Source organism: Hydra vulgaris, chromosome 11 (genome assembly GCF_038396675.1).
Source record: "Hydra vulgaris chromosome 11, alternate assembly HydraT2T_AEP".
Classification (NCBI taxonomy): domain Eukaryota; kingdom Metazoa; phylum Cnidaria; class Hydrozoa; order Anthoathecata; family Hydridae; genus Hydra; species Hydra vulgaris.
In genome coordinates this window covers 9,400,209-9,420,956 of record NC_088930.1, presented here as the reverse complement: position 1 = coordinate 9,420,956, position 20,748 = coordinate 9,400,209, and the positions used below count along the sequence as shown (strand labels likewise).

The 20,748-nt window shown below is 29.2% G+C and overlaps 1 protein-coding gene across 3 annotated transcripts in view; it reads right to left on the bottom strand.

Moving 5' to 3' along the window:
• LOC101239166 (uncharacterized) overlaps positions 1–5,908 on the bottom strand; it is a 111,808-nt gene extending 105,900 nt beyond the window's left edge. For 2 of the 3 annotated variants that reach the window (XM_065810028.1, XM_065810030.1), the window contains exons 1-4: positions 5,824–5,902; positions 5,603–5,685; positions 3,861–4,011; positions 69–1,083 (exon numbers count right to left, since the gene is read on the bottom strand). In XM_065810028.1, coding sequence (XP_065666100.1) covers positions 69–1,083; positions 3,861–4,011; positions 5,603–5,685; positions 5,824–5,869 — 1,295 coding nt within the window. In that variant the 5' untranslated portion in view covers positions 5,870–5,902. Of the gene's footprint in view, positions 1–68; positions 1,084–3,860; positions 4,012–5,602; positions 5,686–5,823 lie in introns of all 3 variants that reach the window. The other variant, XM_065810029.1, reaches the window with a different exon arrangement.
• Between the last annotated feature and the right edge of the window lie 14,840 nt (positions 5,909–20,748).

Below are 20,748 nucleotides of genomic sequence, written 5' to 3'. Positions count from 1 at the left end.
TTCAATGTTTTTTTGAATGGAAAATAGTTTACAGAACTTATATTTAGTACTATTTAAAAACTACATACCGAACATTCATATCTTCTTTAAAAGCACAAACATTTTCGTCACCTGATCCAGATGATGTTGGTGGAATCACAAACTTAACAACTTGTTGAAGTATTAAAGACAATGATAAAATAAAAACTTTTGCAGGATCATTGTAGGGACTAGTAAAATGAGATGATAAAAGAAACAAAGATAAAATATCCATTAGCAATAATAAACGCTCTACACATAAACTATATTTAACATATGAATTCAAAACGGATATAATATCTAACAACCAATCAGTGCACTTTAAATTTACAAGTGTTTTCTGAAACACCAAAACAAATGCTTGACGTTCTTGTAACAAATTTAATGAACAACAAGTTTTTGATGAACTTCTTGACATTAAACAAAATTTTTCTGTAATATTAACATATTCTATTAATTCAGAATCTAAGATTTGCACAGATATAAACTTTATAACAGACACATTTATTTGATTGATCATTATGATTCGCACAGTAAAAGTATATATTTTCCAGATTAGATCAATTATTGATTTTTTTTGAAGCTTGTCATTGACATTTTCGAATAATAGACATGTGTTATACAAGAATTTTTTAAGCGTTCGTAAAACAAACTCAATTTCAATGAACTTTTGATATAGAACATTCATCCATTGCGATAGAAAATCTTTTGAAAATTCAACAAATTTATATTCAACCCAATTGCTGTATGAAAGTATAAGCAAACTATATGTGCGAAGTTTAAACAACTTACTATCTAACTTTCCTTCTTTAAAATTTTTCAAGTAAAGTGAATAACACATTTGATGTGAAGTAAATAGGAACTTTTTAACATCATCGTTTATTGTGCAAGACTTAAAAAAAAGGAGCTGTTTCAGCATACATCTTGATATCAACAAAGCAGAAGAACAAGATGATCTCTTATAAACCTGTTTTAAAATATGGAATAAAAGCTTTAAAATCTTTTCATTATTTTTAGATGTAATATTGTCTTCTGAGGTAAAACATATGTGAAGTCCAGCCAGTACTAAAGAAAGTTTAAAAAGTAAATCTGAAAAAACTACAACAAATCTTAAATCTTATTTAATACAGTTACTACAACTAACTATTTTAGAATCAGAGTAACAACATTGACAACTTAGATTAATATAAAGCATTTAAATTACATACTTGAGGTACTACAGAGTTAAAACTTAATATTGTAAATAAAATGTTAAATTTTTAAATGAAATGATAATTATTTTTGAAACTTTGATAATTTCACTTCTTTTAAGACTCAGGTTAACATACATTGGAACAAATTTTTCTTATAAGTTTTTTATAAATACATAGACTTATATAGATAATCTATATTAATAAAAATGTTTTTAAGTAAAGTAGCTTTGCATCAATTAAGCCTGAGGTTTATAAACTTTTTAAGTAACCTATTAAGGAAATATTAATAGCATCTTCCTTGATAGTACTCTACTTTAGGTAGTTTTTAAACATAGCATCTTCCTTGAAAGTACTCTATCTTAGGTAGGTTATAAACATTAAAGCATATGTTTATAACCTAGCTTCACTCCTTGATTTTAGTCTTGTTTCTAACCCAAGCTAATGTTCAGTTTCTCCTTTTTCTCCCTTAGGTGGTTCTGTCCATGCAATGATCTCTTTAAATCTCCCTTTTTGGACTCATCCTATCATCGGATTACTTACTAGCCTAAAGCTGACTAAGATTCTTTTCATGATTTTTTTCATGACAGTCCTTGGGCTGATGTCTTTTCTTTCTCAGCTGATAAATGTGCCTCTTATGTAACTTTCTGGATTCAGGCAGGAATGGAAGCTTTTATTTCCTTCTCAATTGTTCCTCATTCTACTTCATGATTTTCACCTTTCTGTGCAGCTGCTATACCTAATTGTAATTAATTTTTTCATCTTTTTTAAAAAAAAAAAACTCTCTTGAGAACAAACAGCTAATATTATTGCAAGAAATTGATGTAAAAAGGTGTATTTTCAGTTCACAAAATCTTGTATCTTATCTCAGAAGTTAGGCTTTAGAGATTTTTGAAAAACTTTAAACAGCTTTATTAAAAAGGGTAGGCTTATCATTCTACCTCTTATTTATGGGACTGACCTTATTACCTTTCCCAATGATTAAGCAAAACTATTTGGAAAGAACTTGTCTTCTAATTTGACTCTTGAATCTTATGGCTCTTTCTTCCATTCCAATGTAAGCAGGTTAACCGTTACTCAAGTCATATCTCAATTAAACTCTTCTACAGCTTGTGGTCCAGACAAAATTCCTGTCATAGTCTTACAAAATTGTTCCCAGAAACTCTCTTCAATTCTCTCAAAACTATTTAATAAGTGATTAATTGTGACTTGTTTTCCTGCCTGCTGGAAAATGGTATCTGTTGTACCAATTTTCGGAGAACATTCAATTACTTTCTAATTAGGACATTCTGACCCCTCCAATCAAGTTCATTCTGTTATTAGCAAGGTCTTTGAGTCTTTGATCAAGAAATTTCTTACATTGAATTTTGAGTCAAATAACTTACTCAGGCAATCAATATGGATTTTGATCCTCTTGCAATACAGCTGACTTGCTAATTGCTGTGACTAAAAGGTTTTAACATGAATTAGATGGAGGCAGAGAGGCTAGAGCTATTGCTCTTGACATATCTGAAGCTTTTGACAAAGTTTGGCATGCTGGTCTTTTTTATAAGCTAACTTCATATGGTGCATCTGGAAAAGTTTTTGAGATTATCAAATTGTTTCTTTATAAACGCTTTATTAATGTCATTCTCCAAAGCTAACACTCTTCTTCATTTCTAGTAACTTCTGGATTACCTCAAGGTTTTATCCTTGGTCTTATTTTGTTATCTACATTAATGATCTTCCCAAAAACCTTACATCTAAAGTAGTTCTTTTTGCTAAAGACTCAACTTCATACTCCTGCTTTGAAAAAGTCTTCTCTTTTTGATCACTTAAAATAGGCAGCCGATCTTGAATCTGATCTTACTTCTGTAACAGATTGGGGCTTGCAGTGGCTTATAAATTTTGACTCCAACAAAACTCAGTTATTCACTGTAAAAGCAAACCACATTACTGTCAACATTCCTATAATAATGAATGTCAACTCTCTCACTGAGTCCTCTTCTTTACATCTTCTTGGATTATTGTTTACTACTGACCTTTCATGGAAATCATATATACAATCAATTGCTAAATTAGCGCTGGCTAACATTGCATCTCTTTATCTTGCTTGCCATTTTCTTACTCCTGAATCTAATCTTTACTTCTATAAATCTCTTATTCATCCCAGTATGGAATACTGTTTTCATTTCAACCCTTTAGAACTTTCTTCCATTTCATTGCTCTATAACTCTATTCATTTTTTTTTTCTAGTAACTCTCAACTTAATAGTTGTTGCTTACAGCCTTAGTGGTAGTGAATCAGAATAAAAACAAAAAAAAAAGCATTTTCGAATTTGATTCTTATTCGATTCTTTTACAGATACTATCTGTACTAGATACTGTTATTTATACATTTACCATTACTTTAGAATATACAATATATATATATATGTACTTTTATGTTTAGATTTAACATTTTAAATTTTTTTACTACGAATAATCATCAATTTACCAAGGGATCATTCATATATGACATCACACAATTTAGGGAGGGGGGGAGGTGTTTGTGATTTTGTGTATGACAAATATCTAAAAATTCTCACAAAATCTAACATTTTACTATAAGAAAGAAAAAGTTAATGTAATGTAACAAAATACAATAAAAATAAGAACTTTAATTGTTTGTTACCTATTCCACATGACTGAGAAAATTCTTCAACTTGACAGTCGTCAAATTTTTCTATTGCATCAATTACAAGCCTTAGGAACTTAAATCCAAAATCATTATACATTGCAGTTTTTAAATTCTTATCCATATCAAATAATGGCTTGTAAAACATCTGAAAATAAATATAACATTTACAGTGAAACCTTTTATTAAAAGTTATAAACATGTTATGAACATTTTGATATATATATATATATATATATATATATATATATATATATATATATATATATATATATATATATATATATATATATATATATATATATATATATATATATATATATATATATATATATATATATATATATATATATATATATATATATATATATATATATATATATATATATACTTTCTTAAAACATTTCAAGAAAGATAATTGAATACAGAATGTTCAAAAACCAAATGAAACAAATATAAACCAAACAATTTTTTTGAAAACAACATTTTCAAAGTTATCTTTGCTTTATTAAAAATACAAAAAAAAAGTGGGGCATCTCCCTCAGTCTACTGGCCCTCTGGTCATCTACCCTTGTAACAATTTTAACATGTGTTTATCAGGACTACACAAATGCTGAAAGTTTAAGAGCTCCAGTTTGTCTGGAAAGTAGTGAAAAATCACAAGATTCCACTACAAAAAATAGAGCACTTGCTTAGTCTCCCTTAATGTCTTGAAGCCTTATAATAATAAAAATTAAATAATTTTTAAAATTAAATTTAAATTAAAAATTTAAAATTTAAAATAATTAAAAGGCCTTATAATAATTAAAATAATTTAAATATTTCATTTATTGGCACTACAGAAACGCCCAAATTTTTTAGAGCTCCAGCTAGTCTGGAAGGTAGTCAAAAACCAAGTGCAATATTCAACTACAAAAAAGTGGGGATTATACCCTTTTATCCATATATGGAAATCCATATACTTGCAGATTAAAATCTTTGAATTGAATTGAATTTTGAAAGATCGATGAATATAGAATAATGTGTAATATATTTTTTTTTTTGATATCAAGGCCACATGCATTTCTTGAGCATTAAAAACAGGTATATAAAAATTGCCTAAATTTTATTAATTGGATAATTACAGGTACTTAATAATAATTTTTTACACTTCTGATCATTTCATAGGAATTGTCACCCCCAAAAATAGCCAGTTACAAATTTTTAAGTAAAAAAAATATTTTTAAATAAAAAAGATATTTTTTAAGTTATATGACTTGAAACCTCCAAATAAATGTTGCAATTCCTAAGAGGACAAGAAGGGTCTGGCCAATATTTGCTAAAAGTAAAATGGTCATATTTCAGAATCTTATTGGAGCCATAGGCTAAAATTTTCAGGGAACTCTTATTTCACTAAGCACTCTCAACTGTATAAAAATCAGCAAAATCTGAGATGTATGGTGACATGATCTGGGTCATTTGACATGGAACTACCCTATATTATTCTGAAAAGGTTTCTCCTTTTCTCCTCACCTTAAACTACCCTCAGAAAATTTTTTCTCATTACTGTAAGAATCATAACTAGTCCCCTTTCAAAAATCTCAAGTAAAAAAAAATCCCCTATTACAGTACATACATTAACTAACTACCTAGTTAAAACAGTTAAGGAAATGGATAAAGGGTTAGGGTGCATTTAACTTTTTTCTCTTAACATTTGTGCAATTGAAAGATAAAATTCACAAATTTATGTTTATTCTTACATTAAGATTGACTAAAACCATTTTTGCATCATTTTTAGAAGATAACATATCTTTCAATATTTGTTCACCACTTACTAAGGAAACTAAATAAAAGAAAAAATAAACTGTTTTCAATAATACTATTTTATAAATATATTTATTATAACTACAGTAAATTAAAAGTTTTATTTGTTGCTAGTTAATTGGTTAAACGATTGATCAATTTATAATTATTATTTTACCTTTTTCATTTTTTATAGATGAATTGACTTTTTCACATAATTTCATCGTAATGCTGTAATGTTTACTTTTTATTTTAAATAAAAATTAAGAGCAAAATTTAAAACAAGTTTATATAGTAATAATAATAATAATAACAATAATAATAACAACAACAACAGCAATAACAGCAACAACAATAATAATAATAATAATAATAATAACAATAATAATAATAGTAATAATAACAGCAATAACAATAATATTAATAACTCTAATTCAATTTATTTAATAATTAATGTTCAATAATTCTAAATTGGTATGGTTTTAATCATTAAAACGTCAACTTAGTTAGGCCATGTGGCTAAGCTAAAAAAAGAAGATAAATTAAATTAAAGATGTAATTAAACATCGTTCGGCACTCGTAAGAAAACAGTGAAAAAATGTACTCAACTATTTTAGTAGTACAAATCGATATTTATATGAAAACTAATTATTATAAATTTACTTTTCTAAATTAAAATGTTTCATAAAACATATTTAACAATAGTTGTTTACAAAATAAATCTTAGAGAAGTTTTCCCGCCTATTCGGAACCTTATATATTTCGGACACAACCACCGGCTAAATTAAGTAAGGTTTTTTTCGGAAACTTTTGTTTGGAAAATGTAACATTCTATATAGACAAATATATTTTTTTTTATTTGCTATTTTCTTCTTCAGATCCAAAAGGAAAACATTGAGTTGAATTTTTTAATTTTCCGTTAGATCAAGCAATTACGTTGTAAATTACACGTTTTGAGCAAATGGGTCATTAGTTTGGCCTCTTTGGATTTCTGCTCATTATAAAAAAAGTTTACACCAAAATAATTTGATGAAGTGAGGATTTAATTATTGCTCACGGAAACATATGCTTCAGATATTAATCAGAAGGTTTTATGCGATGAGTAGCAAATATTTTTCAACATTGTTTCAGATAATTTTTCTTCTTCACTTGATAATTCACGTATTATTTATGATCATAGTTTGAATATTGTGATTCCAAATCACGCCCTTTAGTGTATACACCCCTTTGTGTAGCTTTGACGGTGCCGATCACTGTTAAAAGAAGTTTTTCCAAGTTAATGTTAATAAAAATGCATAATTCAAAATTAATTCAAGGCTTTGCTCTCATCAAAGCGCAAAAAGTTGATTTTTGTTGAACTTTTATGAAATTTGTATGAATGTGAAATTTGCCATTATTTTATTATTTCATTAATTCTATTATTTTAAATAATACGGTGTAGATCTTCGACCATATAAACTGAGTTTATATAGACCATATAAACTCAGTTTATATGGTTGAAGGTGTAGATGGTATCTGAAAGTTTATACAAGTTTTGTATAAAATTTCAGATACCATCTACACCTATGAAACTTAACATTCTCTGTTGACATATATATTTTTTTGCTTTGTTTTTTTTTCTTTACTACAACTTATATACAAATAAATAAAAAAGAATATAAAATTAAGATTTCGTTTAAAAACAAAAAATAAAGATCTCATATTATCATCTTCAATTGGCAATAAAGGGCGTGTTTACTTGGAAGAAAAAGGACCGTTTAATGATTCAGGAACAAAGTATATGCAAGATGAGAGTTTTGAAAAAGCGACATTTTTTTGTGGGACTTTATTTAGAAAGTCATAAAATGGTGAATGAATGATCGTTGTTGGCTAGTTCACTCAAACTATTAAAATGCTGAACTTTGTTTTTACTGTTGTACTCAGATCTAAAATCGAGCTCACAATTGAAGGAAATAATTGGAAAAATAGTGTTCTAGCTAATCATGAATCGTTCATTAAGCACATTCATTAAGCTAGAAAATCATGAATCGTTCATTAAGCACATTCATTAAGCTAGAAAATCATGAATCGTTCATTAAGCACATTCATTAAGCTAGAAAATCATGAATCGTTCATTAAGCACATTCATTAAGCTAGAAAATCATGAATCGTTCATTAAGCACATTCATTAAGCTAGAAAATCATGAATCGTTCATTAGCACATTCATTAAGCTAGAAAATCATGAATCGTTCATTAAGCACATTCATTAAGCTAGAAAATCATGAATCGTTCATTAAGCACATTCATTAAGCTAGAAAATCATGAATCGTTCATTAAGCACATTCATTAAGCTAGAAAATCATGAATCGTTCATTAAGCACATTCATTAAGCTAGAAAATCATGAATCGTTCATTAAGCACATTCATTAAGCTAGAAAATCATGAATCGTTCATTAAGCACATTCATTAAGCTAGAAAATCATGAATCGTTCATTAAGCACATTCATTAAGCTAGAAAATCATGAATCGTTCATTAAGCACATTCATTAAGCTAGAAAATCATGAATCGTTCATTAAGCACATTCATTAAGCTAGAAAATCATGAATCGTTCATTAAGCACATTCATTAAGCTAGAAAATCATGAATCGTTCATTAAGCACATTCATTAAGCTAGAAAATCATGAATCGTTCATTAAGCACATTCATTAAGCTAGAAAATCATGAATCGTTCATTAAGCACATTCATTAAGCTAGAAAATCATGAATCGTTCATTAAGCACATTCATTAAGCTAGAAAATCATGAATCGTTCATTAAGCACATTCATTAAGCTAGAAAATCATGAATCGTTCATTAAGCACATTCATTAAGCTAGAAAATCATGAATCGTTCATTAAGCACATTCATTAAGCTAGAAAATCATGAATCGTTCATTAAGCACATTCATTAAGCTAGAAAATCATGAATCGTTCATTAAGCACATTCATTAAGCTAGAAAATCATGAATCGTTCATTAAGCACATTCATTAAGCTAGAAAATCATGAATCGTTCATTAAGCACATTCATTAAGCTAGAAAATCATGAATCGTTCATTAAGCACATTCATTAAGCTAGAAAATCATGAATCGTTCAATAAGCACATTCTAAGCTAGAAAATCAGAATCGTTCATTAAGCACATTCATTAAGCTAGAAAATCATGAATCGTTCATTAAGCACATTCATTAAGCTAGAAAATCATGAATCGTTCATTAAGCACATTCATTAAGCTAGAAAATCATGAATCGTTCATTAAGCACATTCATTAAGCTAGAAAATCATGAATCGTTCATTAAGCACATTCATTAAGCTAGAAAATCATGAATCGTTCATTAAGCACATTCATTAAGCTAGAAAATCATGAATCGTTCATTAAGCACATTCATTAAGCTAGAAAATCATGAATCGTTCATTAAGCACATTCATTAAGCTAGAAAATCATGAATCGTTCATTAAGCACATTCATTAAGCTAGAAAATCATGAATCGTTCATTAAGCACATTCATTAAGCTAGAAAATCATGAATCGTTCATTAAGCACATTCATTAAGCTAGAAAATCATGAATCGTTCATTAAGCACATTCATTAAGCTAGAAAATCATGAATCGTTCATTAAGCACATTCATTAAGCTAGAAAATCATGAATCGTTCATTAAGCACATTCATTAAGCTAGAAAATCATGAATCGTTCATTAAGCACATTCATTAAGCTAGAAAATCATGAATCGTTCATTAAGCACATTCATTAAGCTAGAAAATCATGAATCGTTCATTAAGCACATTCATTAAGCTAGAAAATCATGAATCGTTCATTAAGCACATTCATTAAGCTAGAAAATCATGAATCGTTCATTAAGCACATTCATTAAGCTAGAAAATCATGAATCGTTCATTAAGCACATTCATTAAGCTAGAAAATCATGAATCGTTCATTAAGCACATTCATTAAGCTAGAAAATCATGAATCGTTCATTAAGCACATTCATTAAGCTAGAAAATCATGAATCGTTCATTAAGCACATTCATTAAGCTAGAAAATCATGAATCGTTCATTAAGCACATTCATTAAGCTAGAAAATCATGAATCGTTCATTAAGCACATTCATTAAGCTAGAAAATCATGAATCGTTCATTAAGCACATTCATTAAGCTAGAAAATCATGAATCGTTCATTAAGCACATTCATTAAGCTAGAAAATCATGAATCGTTCATTAAGCACATTCATTAAGCTAGAAAATCATGAATCGTTCATTAAGCACATTCATTAAGCTAGAAAATCATGAATCGTTCATTAAGCACATTCATTAAGCTAGAAAATCATGAATCGTTCATTAAGCACATTCATTAAGCTAGAAAATCATGAATCGTTCATTAAGCACATTCATTAAGCTAGAAAATCATGAATCGTTCATTAAGCACATTCATTAAGCTAGAAAATCATGAATCGTTCATTAAGCACATTCATTAAGCTAGAAAATCATGAATCGTTCATTAAGCACATTCATTAAGCTAGAAAATCATGAATCGTTCATTAAGCACATTCATTAAGCTAGAAAATCATGAATCGTTCATTAAGCACATTCATTAAGCTAGAAAATCATGAATCGTTCATTAAGCACATTCATTAAGCTAGAAAATCATGAATCGTTCATTAAGCACATTCATTAAGCTAGAAAATCATGAATCGTTCATTAAGCACATTCATTAAGCTAGAAAATCATGAATCGTTCATTAAGCACATTCATTAAGCTAGAAAATCATGAATCGTTCATTAAGCACATTCATTAAGCTAGAAAATCATGAATCGTTCATTAAGCACATTCATTAAGCTAGAAAATCATGAATCGTTCATTAAGCACATTCATTAAGCTAGAAAATCATGAATCGTTCATTAAGCACATTCATTAAGCTAGAAAATCATGAATCGTTCATTAAGCACATTCATTAAGCTAGAAAATCATGAATCGTTCATTAAGCACATTCATTAAGCTAGAAAATCATGAATCGTTCATTAAGCACATTCATTAAGCTAGAAAATCATGAATCGTTCATTAAGCACATTCATTAAGCTAGAAAATCATGAATCGTTCATTAAGCACATTCATTAAGCTAGAAAATCATGAATCGTTCATTAAGCACATTCATTAAGCTAGAAAATCATGAATCGTTCATTAAGCACATTCATTAAGCTAGAAAATCATGAATCGTTCATTAAGCACATTCATTAAGCTTTAAATTCATGATTCGTTATTTAATCACATTCATTAAGCTAGAAAATCATGAATCGTTCATTAAGCACATTCATTAAGCTAGAAAATCATGAATCGTTCATTAAGCACATTCATTAAGCTAGAAAATCATGAATCGTTCATTAAGCACATTCATTAAGCTAGAAAATCATGAATCGTTCATTAAGCACATTCATTAAGCTAGAAAATCATGAATCGTTCATTAAGCACATTCATTAAGCTAGAAAATCATGAATCGTTCATTAAGCACATTCATAAGCTAGAAAATCATGAATCGTTCATTAAGCACATTCATTAAGCTAGAAAATCATGAATCGTTCATTAAGCACATTCATTAAGCTAGAAAATCATGAATCGTTCAATAACCACATTCATAACGCGTGAAAAACATGAATCGTTAAATATGAACATTCATTTAGCTAGAAAATCATGATTTGTTCATTAATCACATACATTTTTCTAGAAAATAATGAATCGTTAATTAAGCACATTCATTAAGCTAGAAAATCATGAATCGTTCATTAAGCACATTCATTAAGCTAGAAAATCATGAATCGTTCATTAAGCACATTCATTAAGCTAGAAATCATGAATCGTTCATTAAGCACATTCATTAAGCTAGAAAATCATGAATCGTTCATTAAGCACATTCATTAAGCTAGAAAATCATGACTCGTTCATTAAGCACAGTCATTAAGCTAGAAAATCATGAATCGTTCATTAAGCACATTCATTAAGCTAGAAAATCATGAATCGTTCATTAAGCACATTCATTAGCTAGAAAATCATGAATCGTTCATTAAGCACATTCATTAAGCTAGAAAATCATGAATCGTTCATTAAGCACATTCATTAAGCTAGAAAATCATGATCGTTCATTAAGCACATTCATTAAGCTAGAAAATCATGAATCGTTCATTAAGCACTTCATTAAGCTAGAAAATCATGAATCGTTCATTAAGCACATTCATTAAGCTAGAAAATCATGAATCGTTCATTAAGCACATTCATTAAGCTAGAAAATCATGAATCGTTCATTAAGCACATTCATTAAGCTAGAAAATCATGAATCGTTCATTAAGCACATCATTAAGCTAGAAAATCATGAATCGTTCATTAAGCACATTCATTAAGCTAGAAACTCATGAATCGTTCATTAAGCACATTCATTAGCTAGAAAATCATGAATCGTTCATTAAGCACATTCATTAAGCTAGAAAATCATGAATCGTTCATTAAGCACATTCATTAAGCTAGAAAATCATGAATCGATCTATAAGCACAGTCATTAAGCTAGACAATCATGGATCGTTAAGTAAGCACATACATTAAGCTAGAAAATCATGAATCGTTCATTAAGCACATTCATTAAGCTAGAAAATCATGAATCGTTCATTAAGCACATTCATTAAGCTAGAAAATCATGAATCGTTCATTAAGCACATTCATTAAGCTAGAAAATCATGAATCGTTCATTAAGCACATTCATTAAGCTAGAAAATCATGAATCGGTCGTTAAGCACCATTCATTAAGCTAGAAAATCATGAATCGTTCATTAAGCACATTCATTAAGCTAGAAAATCATGAATCGTTCATTAAGCACATTCATTAAGCTAGAAAATCATGAATCGTTCATTAAGCACATTCATTAAGCTAGAAAATCATGAATCGTTCATTAAGCACATTCATTAAGCTAGAAAATCATGAATCGTTCATTAAGCACATTCATTAAGCTAGAAAATCATGAATCGTTCATTAAGCACATTCATTAAGCTAGAAAATCATGAATCGTTCATTAAGCACATTCATTAAGCTAGAAAATCATGAATCGTTCATTAAGCACATTCATTAAGCTAGAAAATCATGAATCGTTCATTAAGCACATTCATTAAGCTAGATAATCTTGAATCGTTCATTAAGAACATTCATTAAGCTAGAAAATCATGAATCGTTCATTAAGCACATTCATTAAGCTAGAAATCATGAATCGTTCATTAAGCACATTCATTAAGCTAGAAAATCATGAATCGTTCATTAAGCACATTCATTAAGCTAGAAAATCATGAATCGTTCATTAAGCACATCATTAAGCTAGAAAATCATGAATCGTTCATTAAGCACATTCATTAAGCTAGAAAATCATGAATCGTTCATTAAGCACATTCATTAAGCTAGAAAATCATGAATCGTTCATTAAGCACATTCATTAAGCTAGAAAATCATGAATCGTTCATTAAGCACATTCATTAAGCTAGAAAATCATGAATCGTTCATTAAGCACATTCATTAAGCTAGAAAATCATGAATCGTTCATTAAGCACATTCATTAAGCTAGAAAATCATGAATCGTTCATTAAGCACATTCATTAAGCTAGAAAATCATGAATCGTTCATTAAGCACATTCATTAAGCTAGAAAATCATGAATCGTTCATTAAGCACATTCATTAAGCTAGAAAATCATGAATCGTTCATTAAGCACATTCATTAAGCTAGAAAATCATGAATCGTTCATTAAGCACATTCATTAAGCTAGAAAATCATGAATCGTTCATAAGCACATTCATTAAGCTAGAAAATCATGAATCGTTCATTAAGCACATTCATTAAGCTAGAAAAATCATGAATCGTTCATTAAGCACATTCATTAAGCTAGAAAATCATGAATCGTTCATTAAGCACATTCATTAAGCTAGAAAATCATGAATCGTTCATTAAGCACATTCATTAAGCTAGAAAATCATGAATCGTTCATTAAGCACATTCATTAAGCTAGAAATCATGAATCGTTCATTAAGCACATTCATTAAGCTAGAAAATCATGAATCGTTCATTAAGCACATTCATTAAGCTAGAAAATCATGAATCGTTCATTAAGCACATTCATTAAGCTAGAAAATCATGAATCGTTCATTAAGCACATTCATTAAGCTAGAAAATCATGAATCGTTCATTAAGCACATTCATTAAGCTAGAAAATCATGAATCGTTCATTAAGCACATTCATTAAGCTAGAAAATCATGAATCGTTCATTAAGCACATTCATTAAGCTAGAAAATCATGAATCGTTCATTAAGCACATTCATTAAGCTAGAAAATCATGAATCGTTCATTAAGCACATTCATTAAGCTAGAAAATCATGAATCGTTCATTAAGCACATTCATTAAGCTAGAAAATCATGAATCGTTCATTAAGCACATTCATTAAGCTAGAAAATCATGAATCGTTCATTAAGCACATTCATTAAGCTAGAAAATCATGAATCGTTCATTAAGCACATTCATTAAGCTAGAAAATCATGAATCGTTCATTAAGCACATTCATTAAGCTAGAAAATCATGAATCGTTCATTAAGCACATTCATTAAGCTAGAAAATCATGAATCGTTCATTAAGCACATTCATTAAGCTAGAAAATCATGAATCGTTCATTAAGCACATTCATTAAGCTAGAAAATCATGAATCGTTCATTAAGCACATTCATTAAGCTAGAAAATCATGAATCGTTCATTAAGCACATTCATTAAGCTAGAAAATCATGAATCGTTCATTAAGCACATTCATTAAGCTAGAAAATCATGAATCGTTCATTAAGCACATTCATTAAGCTAGACAATCATGAATCGATCATTAAGCACATTCATTAAGCTAGAAAATCATGAATCGTTCATTAAGCACATTCATTAAGCTAGAAAATCATGAATCGTTCATTAAGCACATTCATTAAGCTAGAAAATCATGAATCGTTCATTAAGCACATTCATTAAGCTAGAAAATCATGAATCGTTCATTAAGCACATTCATTAAGCTAGAAAATCATGAATCGTTCATTAAGCACATTCATTAAGCTAGAAAATCATGAATCGTTCATTAAGCACATTCATTAAGCTAGAAAATCATGAATCGTTCATTAAGCACATTCATTAAGCTAGAAAATCATGAATCGTTCATTAAGCACATTCATTAAGCTAGAAAATCATGAATCGTTCATTAAGCACATTCATTAAGCTAGAAAATCATGAATCGTTCATTAAGCACATTCATTAAGCTAGAAAATCATGAATCGTTCATTAAGCACATTCATTAAGCTAGAAAATCATGAATCGTTCATTAAGCACATTCATTAAGCTAGAAAATCATGAATCGTTCATTAAGCACATTCATTAAGCTAGAAAATCATGAATCGTTCATTAAGCACATTCATTAAGCTAGAAAATCATGAATCGTTCATTAAGCACATTCATTAAGCTAGAAAATCATGAATCGTTCATTAAGCACATTCATTAAGAAAATTGGTTGAAGGAACGAGAGACAATTGGAAAACACAAAAAAACTGGTCTAAAAAAAGTCTCTGCACTGTAACAATGTTTCAAAAAGAATTATTTCAATAGTGCGATTTCTTGCAAAACGGAGTTTAGCACTGTTTGGTATTGTCAATCAATTGTTTTATCCAAACAATGTAAATTTTATGGGACTGGTTGAATTGATAAGACAATTCATGCCTAGAAAATAATAATTTACGGTGAATAAAATAAAAAAAAATTGTGATTATTACTTGGTCAATGCAATTAATGATGAGTTAACTAATCTAATTGGTGTTGTTGCCATAAAAAATAATGTTCAAAACTTGTAATATTATTCCATCATTTTGGAATTTGCTGATGACATTACCTCTTGGTGACCTGATGCTGGTCACCAAGAGGTAATGGCTATGACTTTATGAATATGTAACATTGGAAGTATACCAGTAGAAATCAATGAATATTTTATGGAATTCCTACTTGTCAATGACAGAACTGGCTCGGGTCTTGCAAAAGAATGCTTAAAAATCTTGAAGATCTAAATTTGCAGAATTGCAGAGGTCAAGTATATGATAACGGAGCAAATGTAAAACATTAAAGTCGTGGTGTACAAAAACGTATACTTGAACTCAATTCAAAAACATTTTGTGTAATATGTGAATGTCACATTCTCAATCTAATTCTTCAAGACGTTGCGAAATCTTCAGATGTTGCAATAACACATTTTAGAATTTTGCATAAAACTTTTCTTTTTGGGGGCGCATTAATATAGTGATGGCAGATCATTGTGTTAACTTATGCACAGTAAGTCTGTTTTTTATATAACCCTTTAATGCAGAATTGATAGGGTGAAAGCTGTTTGGTATAAAATAATAGCAATGTACGATGGACTGGTAGAAGTGGCTGAAAATGCTAACAATCCAAGAGCAAGGAACTAAGCAACTGGACCGGTAAAACAAATCAAAAATCTTCCATTTTTGGTTACTTAACCCATGTGGTACAATTTATTGTTTCAAATAAATAATGGCAGCAAGTTGATGAAATCAAAAAATATGCAATTTAATATTGCACTGGAATCCATAAAAGTACAATCAAATTTATGCAGCGGGTTACATAAATATAGAATCACTACTTTGTTTGTGTGAAACTTTTAATTTTTAATTAGAACATATCTGTATTTCTAATGTAGCAAAAATATAGATTCAACTAAAAATTAACGACTTAAGATGAAATATCTCAACGAAATGTTATCCTAGCAATATAAAATTTGGTGGTTGATTTCTTTCGAACTATATAAACGTTCTTGCGAAAAGAAAATAAAATTATCTTTTTTATATCTTGAGTTATTCGCATTGGTAATTATTTGGTAAAGTAAAAAGACAGAAATGGGCAGAAAAGCTGTTTCAGACGAGGTACGATGGCAAATTGTAGGTCTGCTAAAAGATAAAACAAAAAGCCAACGAGAAATAGCTCGAATGTGCAATGTTTCGCTTAAATGTGTACAAATAACTTTGAAAAACCACGAGCTACATAACGATGTCAAAGATTTACCAAGGCTTGGTAGGCCTTTAAAGCCAACTTCAAGAGACCAAAATTATCTCTATTTTGAAAAGTTAGGCAAGAACCTAAAATTTCTTACCGCGAACTTGCTGAAGAGTTCACAAATACGCCTGGTAACGTTAGTGTTAGTAGATGGACTGTACGAAGATGCCTAAATAAGAAAGACTTAGATTGCTATGTCGCTGCTCGAAAACCACTTTTGCGTGTCTTATATTGCCTAAAAAGATTAAAGTGGTGTAGAGAAAGACTTCACTGGTCTGTACAAGACTGGACCAAATTCATTTTCAGCGACAAATCCAATTTTGAGGTGATAAATCGTAAGTTAAGATTAATCATCAAGAGGCTGGCTGGTGACAAGTTCAAAGTGCGTTTTTGTGTACCAAGGATACAAGGCGGAGGAGGATCAGTTGGAATATAGTGTTACTTCTCCCAAAAAGGAACAGGCTCATACAACATTTATAACGGTAGAATTAACCAGTACAACTACAAAGAAACCCTTGAAAGTAAACTTTTGCCTACAGCCAGAGTTTTTTATGGAAGACGACAACAATGAAATTTTCAGCACGATGGCGCTACGGCTCACACTGCAATCTCGATTGAAGAGTGTCTTGAACGGAAAAACATTACGTACATGCCTTGACCCGCTCGTTCTCCAGATCTCAATCCCATCAAGAGCATTTGGGCTTGGATAGACAAGAGATTCGTCAAAGAGAGCATAGCCAGTGTTGCGCAATTACAGCAGGCGTTAGAAAAGCTTTGGAAAGAACTTTTATGAAAATTATGCATCCGACTAGTTGAATCTATGCCTAGACGTGTTCGTGCATATGTGAAAGTTCGTGGTGCGCATACAAAATACAAAAATGTACCCTAACTCTATATTTTTGCTCTGTTTTTTTTTTGTTTTTTTTTAACAGTTGTATATATTTCTCATTAAAAAATTTTTATGAGAAATATATACAACTATAAAGTTTTTAAAAAAAAAAATCTTAAATTTTTTTTTTGGAAAAACTTTTTTCTTATTTTGTTTATAAAACCACTGTTACTAAAATTTAAAAAAATTTAAATTGCTAACTTTTTTTGTTTGCTTTAAATTTTAAAAAAACATTTAAAAAATCATATTAAAAATTAACTGACTCTATATTTATGCAACCCATTGTAAAAAAAAAAATACAAAGAAAACAGGTTTACATCTGCTCAAGTTTAAGCTAGAGAATTGGCTCTCGAATCAGAAATGGAACCAGATGAAATTAAATTTCTAGCTATCATAAGCTTAAGAAGAAAAAATAGCGCAAACAGTTTGTTTATGAAATTATAAATAAACATTGACAGATCCAAAAGAAAAATACCAAATTCATTTTTTAATGCTCTTTTTGATCAAGCAGTTACTTTGTTAATTATACGTTTTGAGGTAATGGAACGTCACTCTAGTCTTTTTGGGTTTCTTCACAATATCAAAAATTTTTTAGAGTTACACCAAAATTTCAGAGTTAAACTAAAATTGTTTGATGAAATGTTGCAAGGATTGATCCGAAGGATTTATGCAATAAATGACAAATATTTTCCAATATTGTTCAAGATTTTTCGTCTTTCCTTGACGCTTTACGTTTTGTTTAAGATCATAGTTTTGAATATTTTCCAAATGACACAATTAAATTTATAAGTTTTTGGTTCAATTTTTTTAATTTTTTTGTTCATTAAAGAAATAGTAGTATTAAAAGATTTCTAAATGGACTAATGACTTTAAAGTTAAAAAAATTGATTTTAATTGATTTTAAAAAATGATTTTAAAGTTAAAGATTTTATTTTAAATTTTTTACGCTTTTTAATGGGTGACACGAATAGTGTCGAAAAATGAACTTCAGAATTGTGTCGAATATATTAAAAAGGCCTAATGTCGCAAAAAAAAAAAAAAAATAAGGAGTAGTGTCGCAAACGAATTGAACGAAAAGTGTCGAAAACAAAAAAAACAAATAGTGTCGCAAATGAATTTAATAAATATTGTCGAAAACAAAAAAAGGAACAGTGTCGCAAATAGTAAAAATGCAATAGTGTCGCAAATAGTTAATTTCAGCAATTGCTTACTCGTTTTGCTTATGTTCATAGCATACGGCTTTTACAGATAAAAAAAACACAAAAAAACAAAGAATAATGAAAGAAATGATTGCTACCAAACCCCAAACCCTCAGTTGATGTAGCGGCTTTCCTTTGCGACAGCAGGCTATAAGATAGTTGGTGTATGTACTGAGGCCCCCCGGAAGCAGGTTATTTCAGTATGACATCAGGCATGTTATCTAAACACATATTTATAGTTATTTTTATTTTATTTTTGTTACTATTCATTAAACTCCTATAGGACATTATTCCTATTTTCTATTTTTGACACTATTCATTAAATTCCTTTGCGACACTATTCTTTTTTTTTGTTTTCGACACTATTCATTTAACTCTTTTTCAACATTATTCCTTTTTTTATTTTCAACACTATCTATTAAATTTTTTTTCGACAATCTTTTTTCTGTTATTCGACAATCAATAATGCGACAATTTGCGACACTATTCCTTTTTTACATTTTCGACAATCAAATTTGCGGCAATAACAATTTGCGACAATCAAAATTTTGCGATACTATTCCGCCACACCTTTTTAATTATAATCAACCCTTTTATTTTAAACTTGAATTTCTCTCTACTTTTAAAGTTCTTGATTTTTTCCTAACTTTACGACAACTAATCAGTCGCAACACAACAACAAAAAATAAGGGGGCATCCATTAAGTACGTACGCTGTAAAACCACTGATTTAGAACCCCCCTCGCCAATGTATGTGAGCTTTCAAAGTCCCCCTCCTGCCCTCTCTGCTAAAGTACGCATTATTCATTACAAAATCAATATTAAAAATTTTTCATTTGATGTATTTTACATAACCTAACAGTCATAACATAACATAACAGTTCATTGACGTATGTTACATAATATAACATTGCTTTTTTAAAATCGTGAAATTAAAATTTTTAAAACTCGTGAAATTCTATGTTTCAAAAACAATAAATCAAATTTTAGGGATGATAGAGAACGAGAGTTAAATTGTGTACGTACTTGCTGCCTTTAACACCCCTATCTCTTGTACCATTTCGTTCACTTTTGAAAAACCCCCTCCCCTATACCTGCGTACGTACTTTATGGAAGACATACTATCAAGGGCGGATCCATAGGGGAGGGGGAGAGCGATGGGGGTGATCATCTCGCTTAGAAAGTTTAGAAATTTTTTGTTTTTGTAAGTTTATATATTAAACACAGTAAGTTGTTTGAAAACGCATATAATATAGTTAGATTGTCAAAATAAAATTACAATTTTAATAAAATTATGTGGTGCAAATTTAAAATTGTGTGATTACTTGGTTACAAATCATTTAATCTGAAAATCGCCCCACCCCTCTTACTAGATTGTCTGCATCCTCCAAATCAAAAAATATTGCCCCACTTACGATATGGTCTGGATCCTCCCTTGCCTCTTATCAGTTTATTTTTGGATCTATCTTAGTGTGAAAAAATGTGTTTTTTAGACGTATGTATTTTTAACGAATTTTGAGAATATACTTTTTTGTATTTCGTATTATTATTTTTTTGTATTTTGCATTATTGTTAAAATTGAATCTTAAAGCGAGATATTTCGTCGAACATCAACAGTTTGTAAAAACGAAAATTAAAATAATAGATTATATTTAGTTTTACCCATTGTAAAAATTTAAAAGCATGTAACTTAAAAGTTATGAAATTATAGCTTCGTAACTTTTAAATTACACGCTTTGAAATTTATTAAAAATTATTTATGCAAGTTCATTAAAAAATTATAAAAAAACTAAATTAAAAAAAAAATTTTAACACTAATTAATACAAGCAACTAATATGTTTTAATTGTTATCTATAATTGTTGTTGAATCAATGGGCGTTGAAACACAGTGACATACTTTA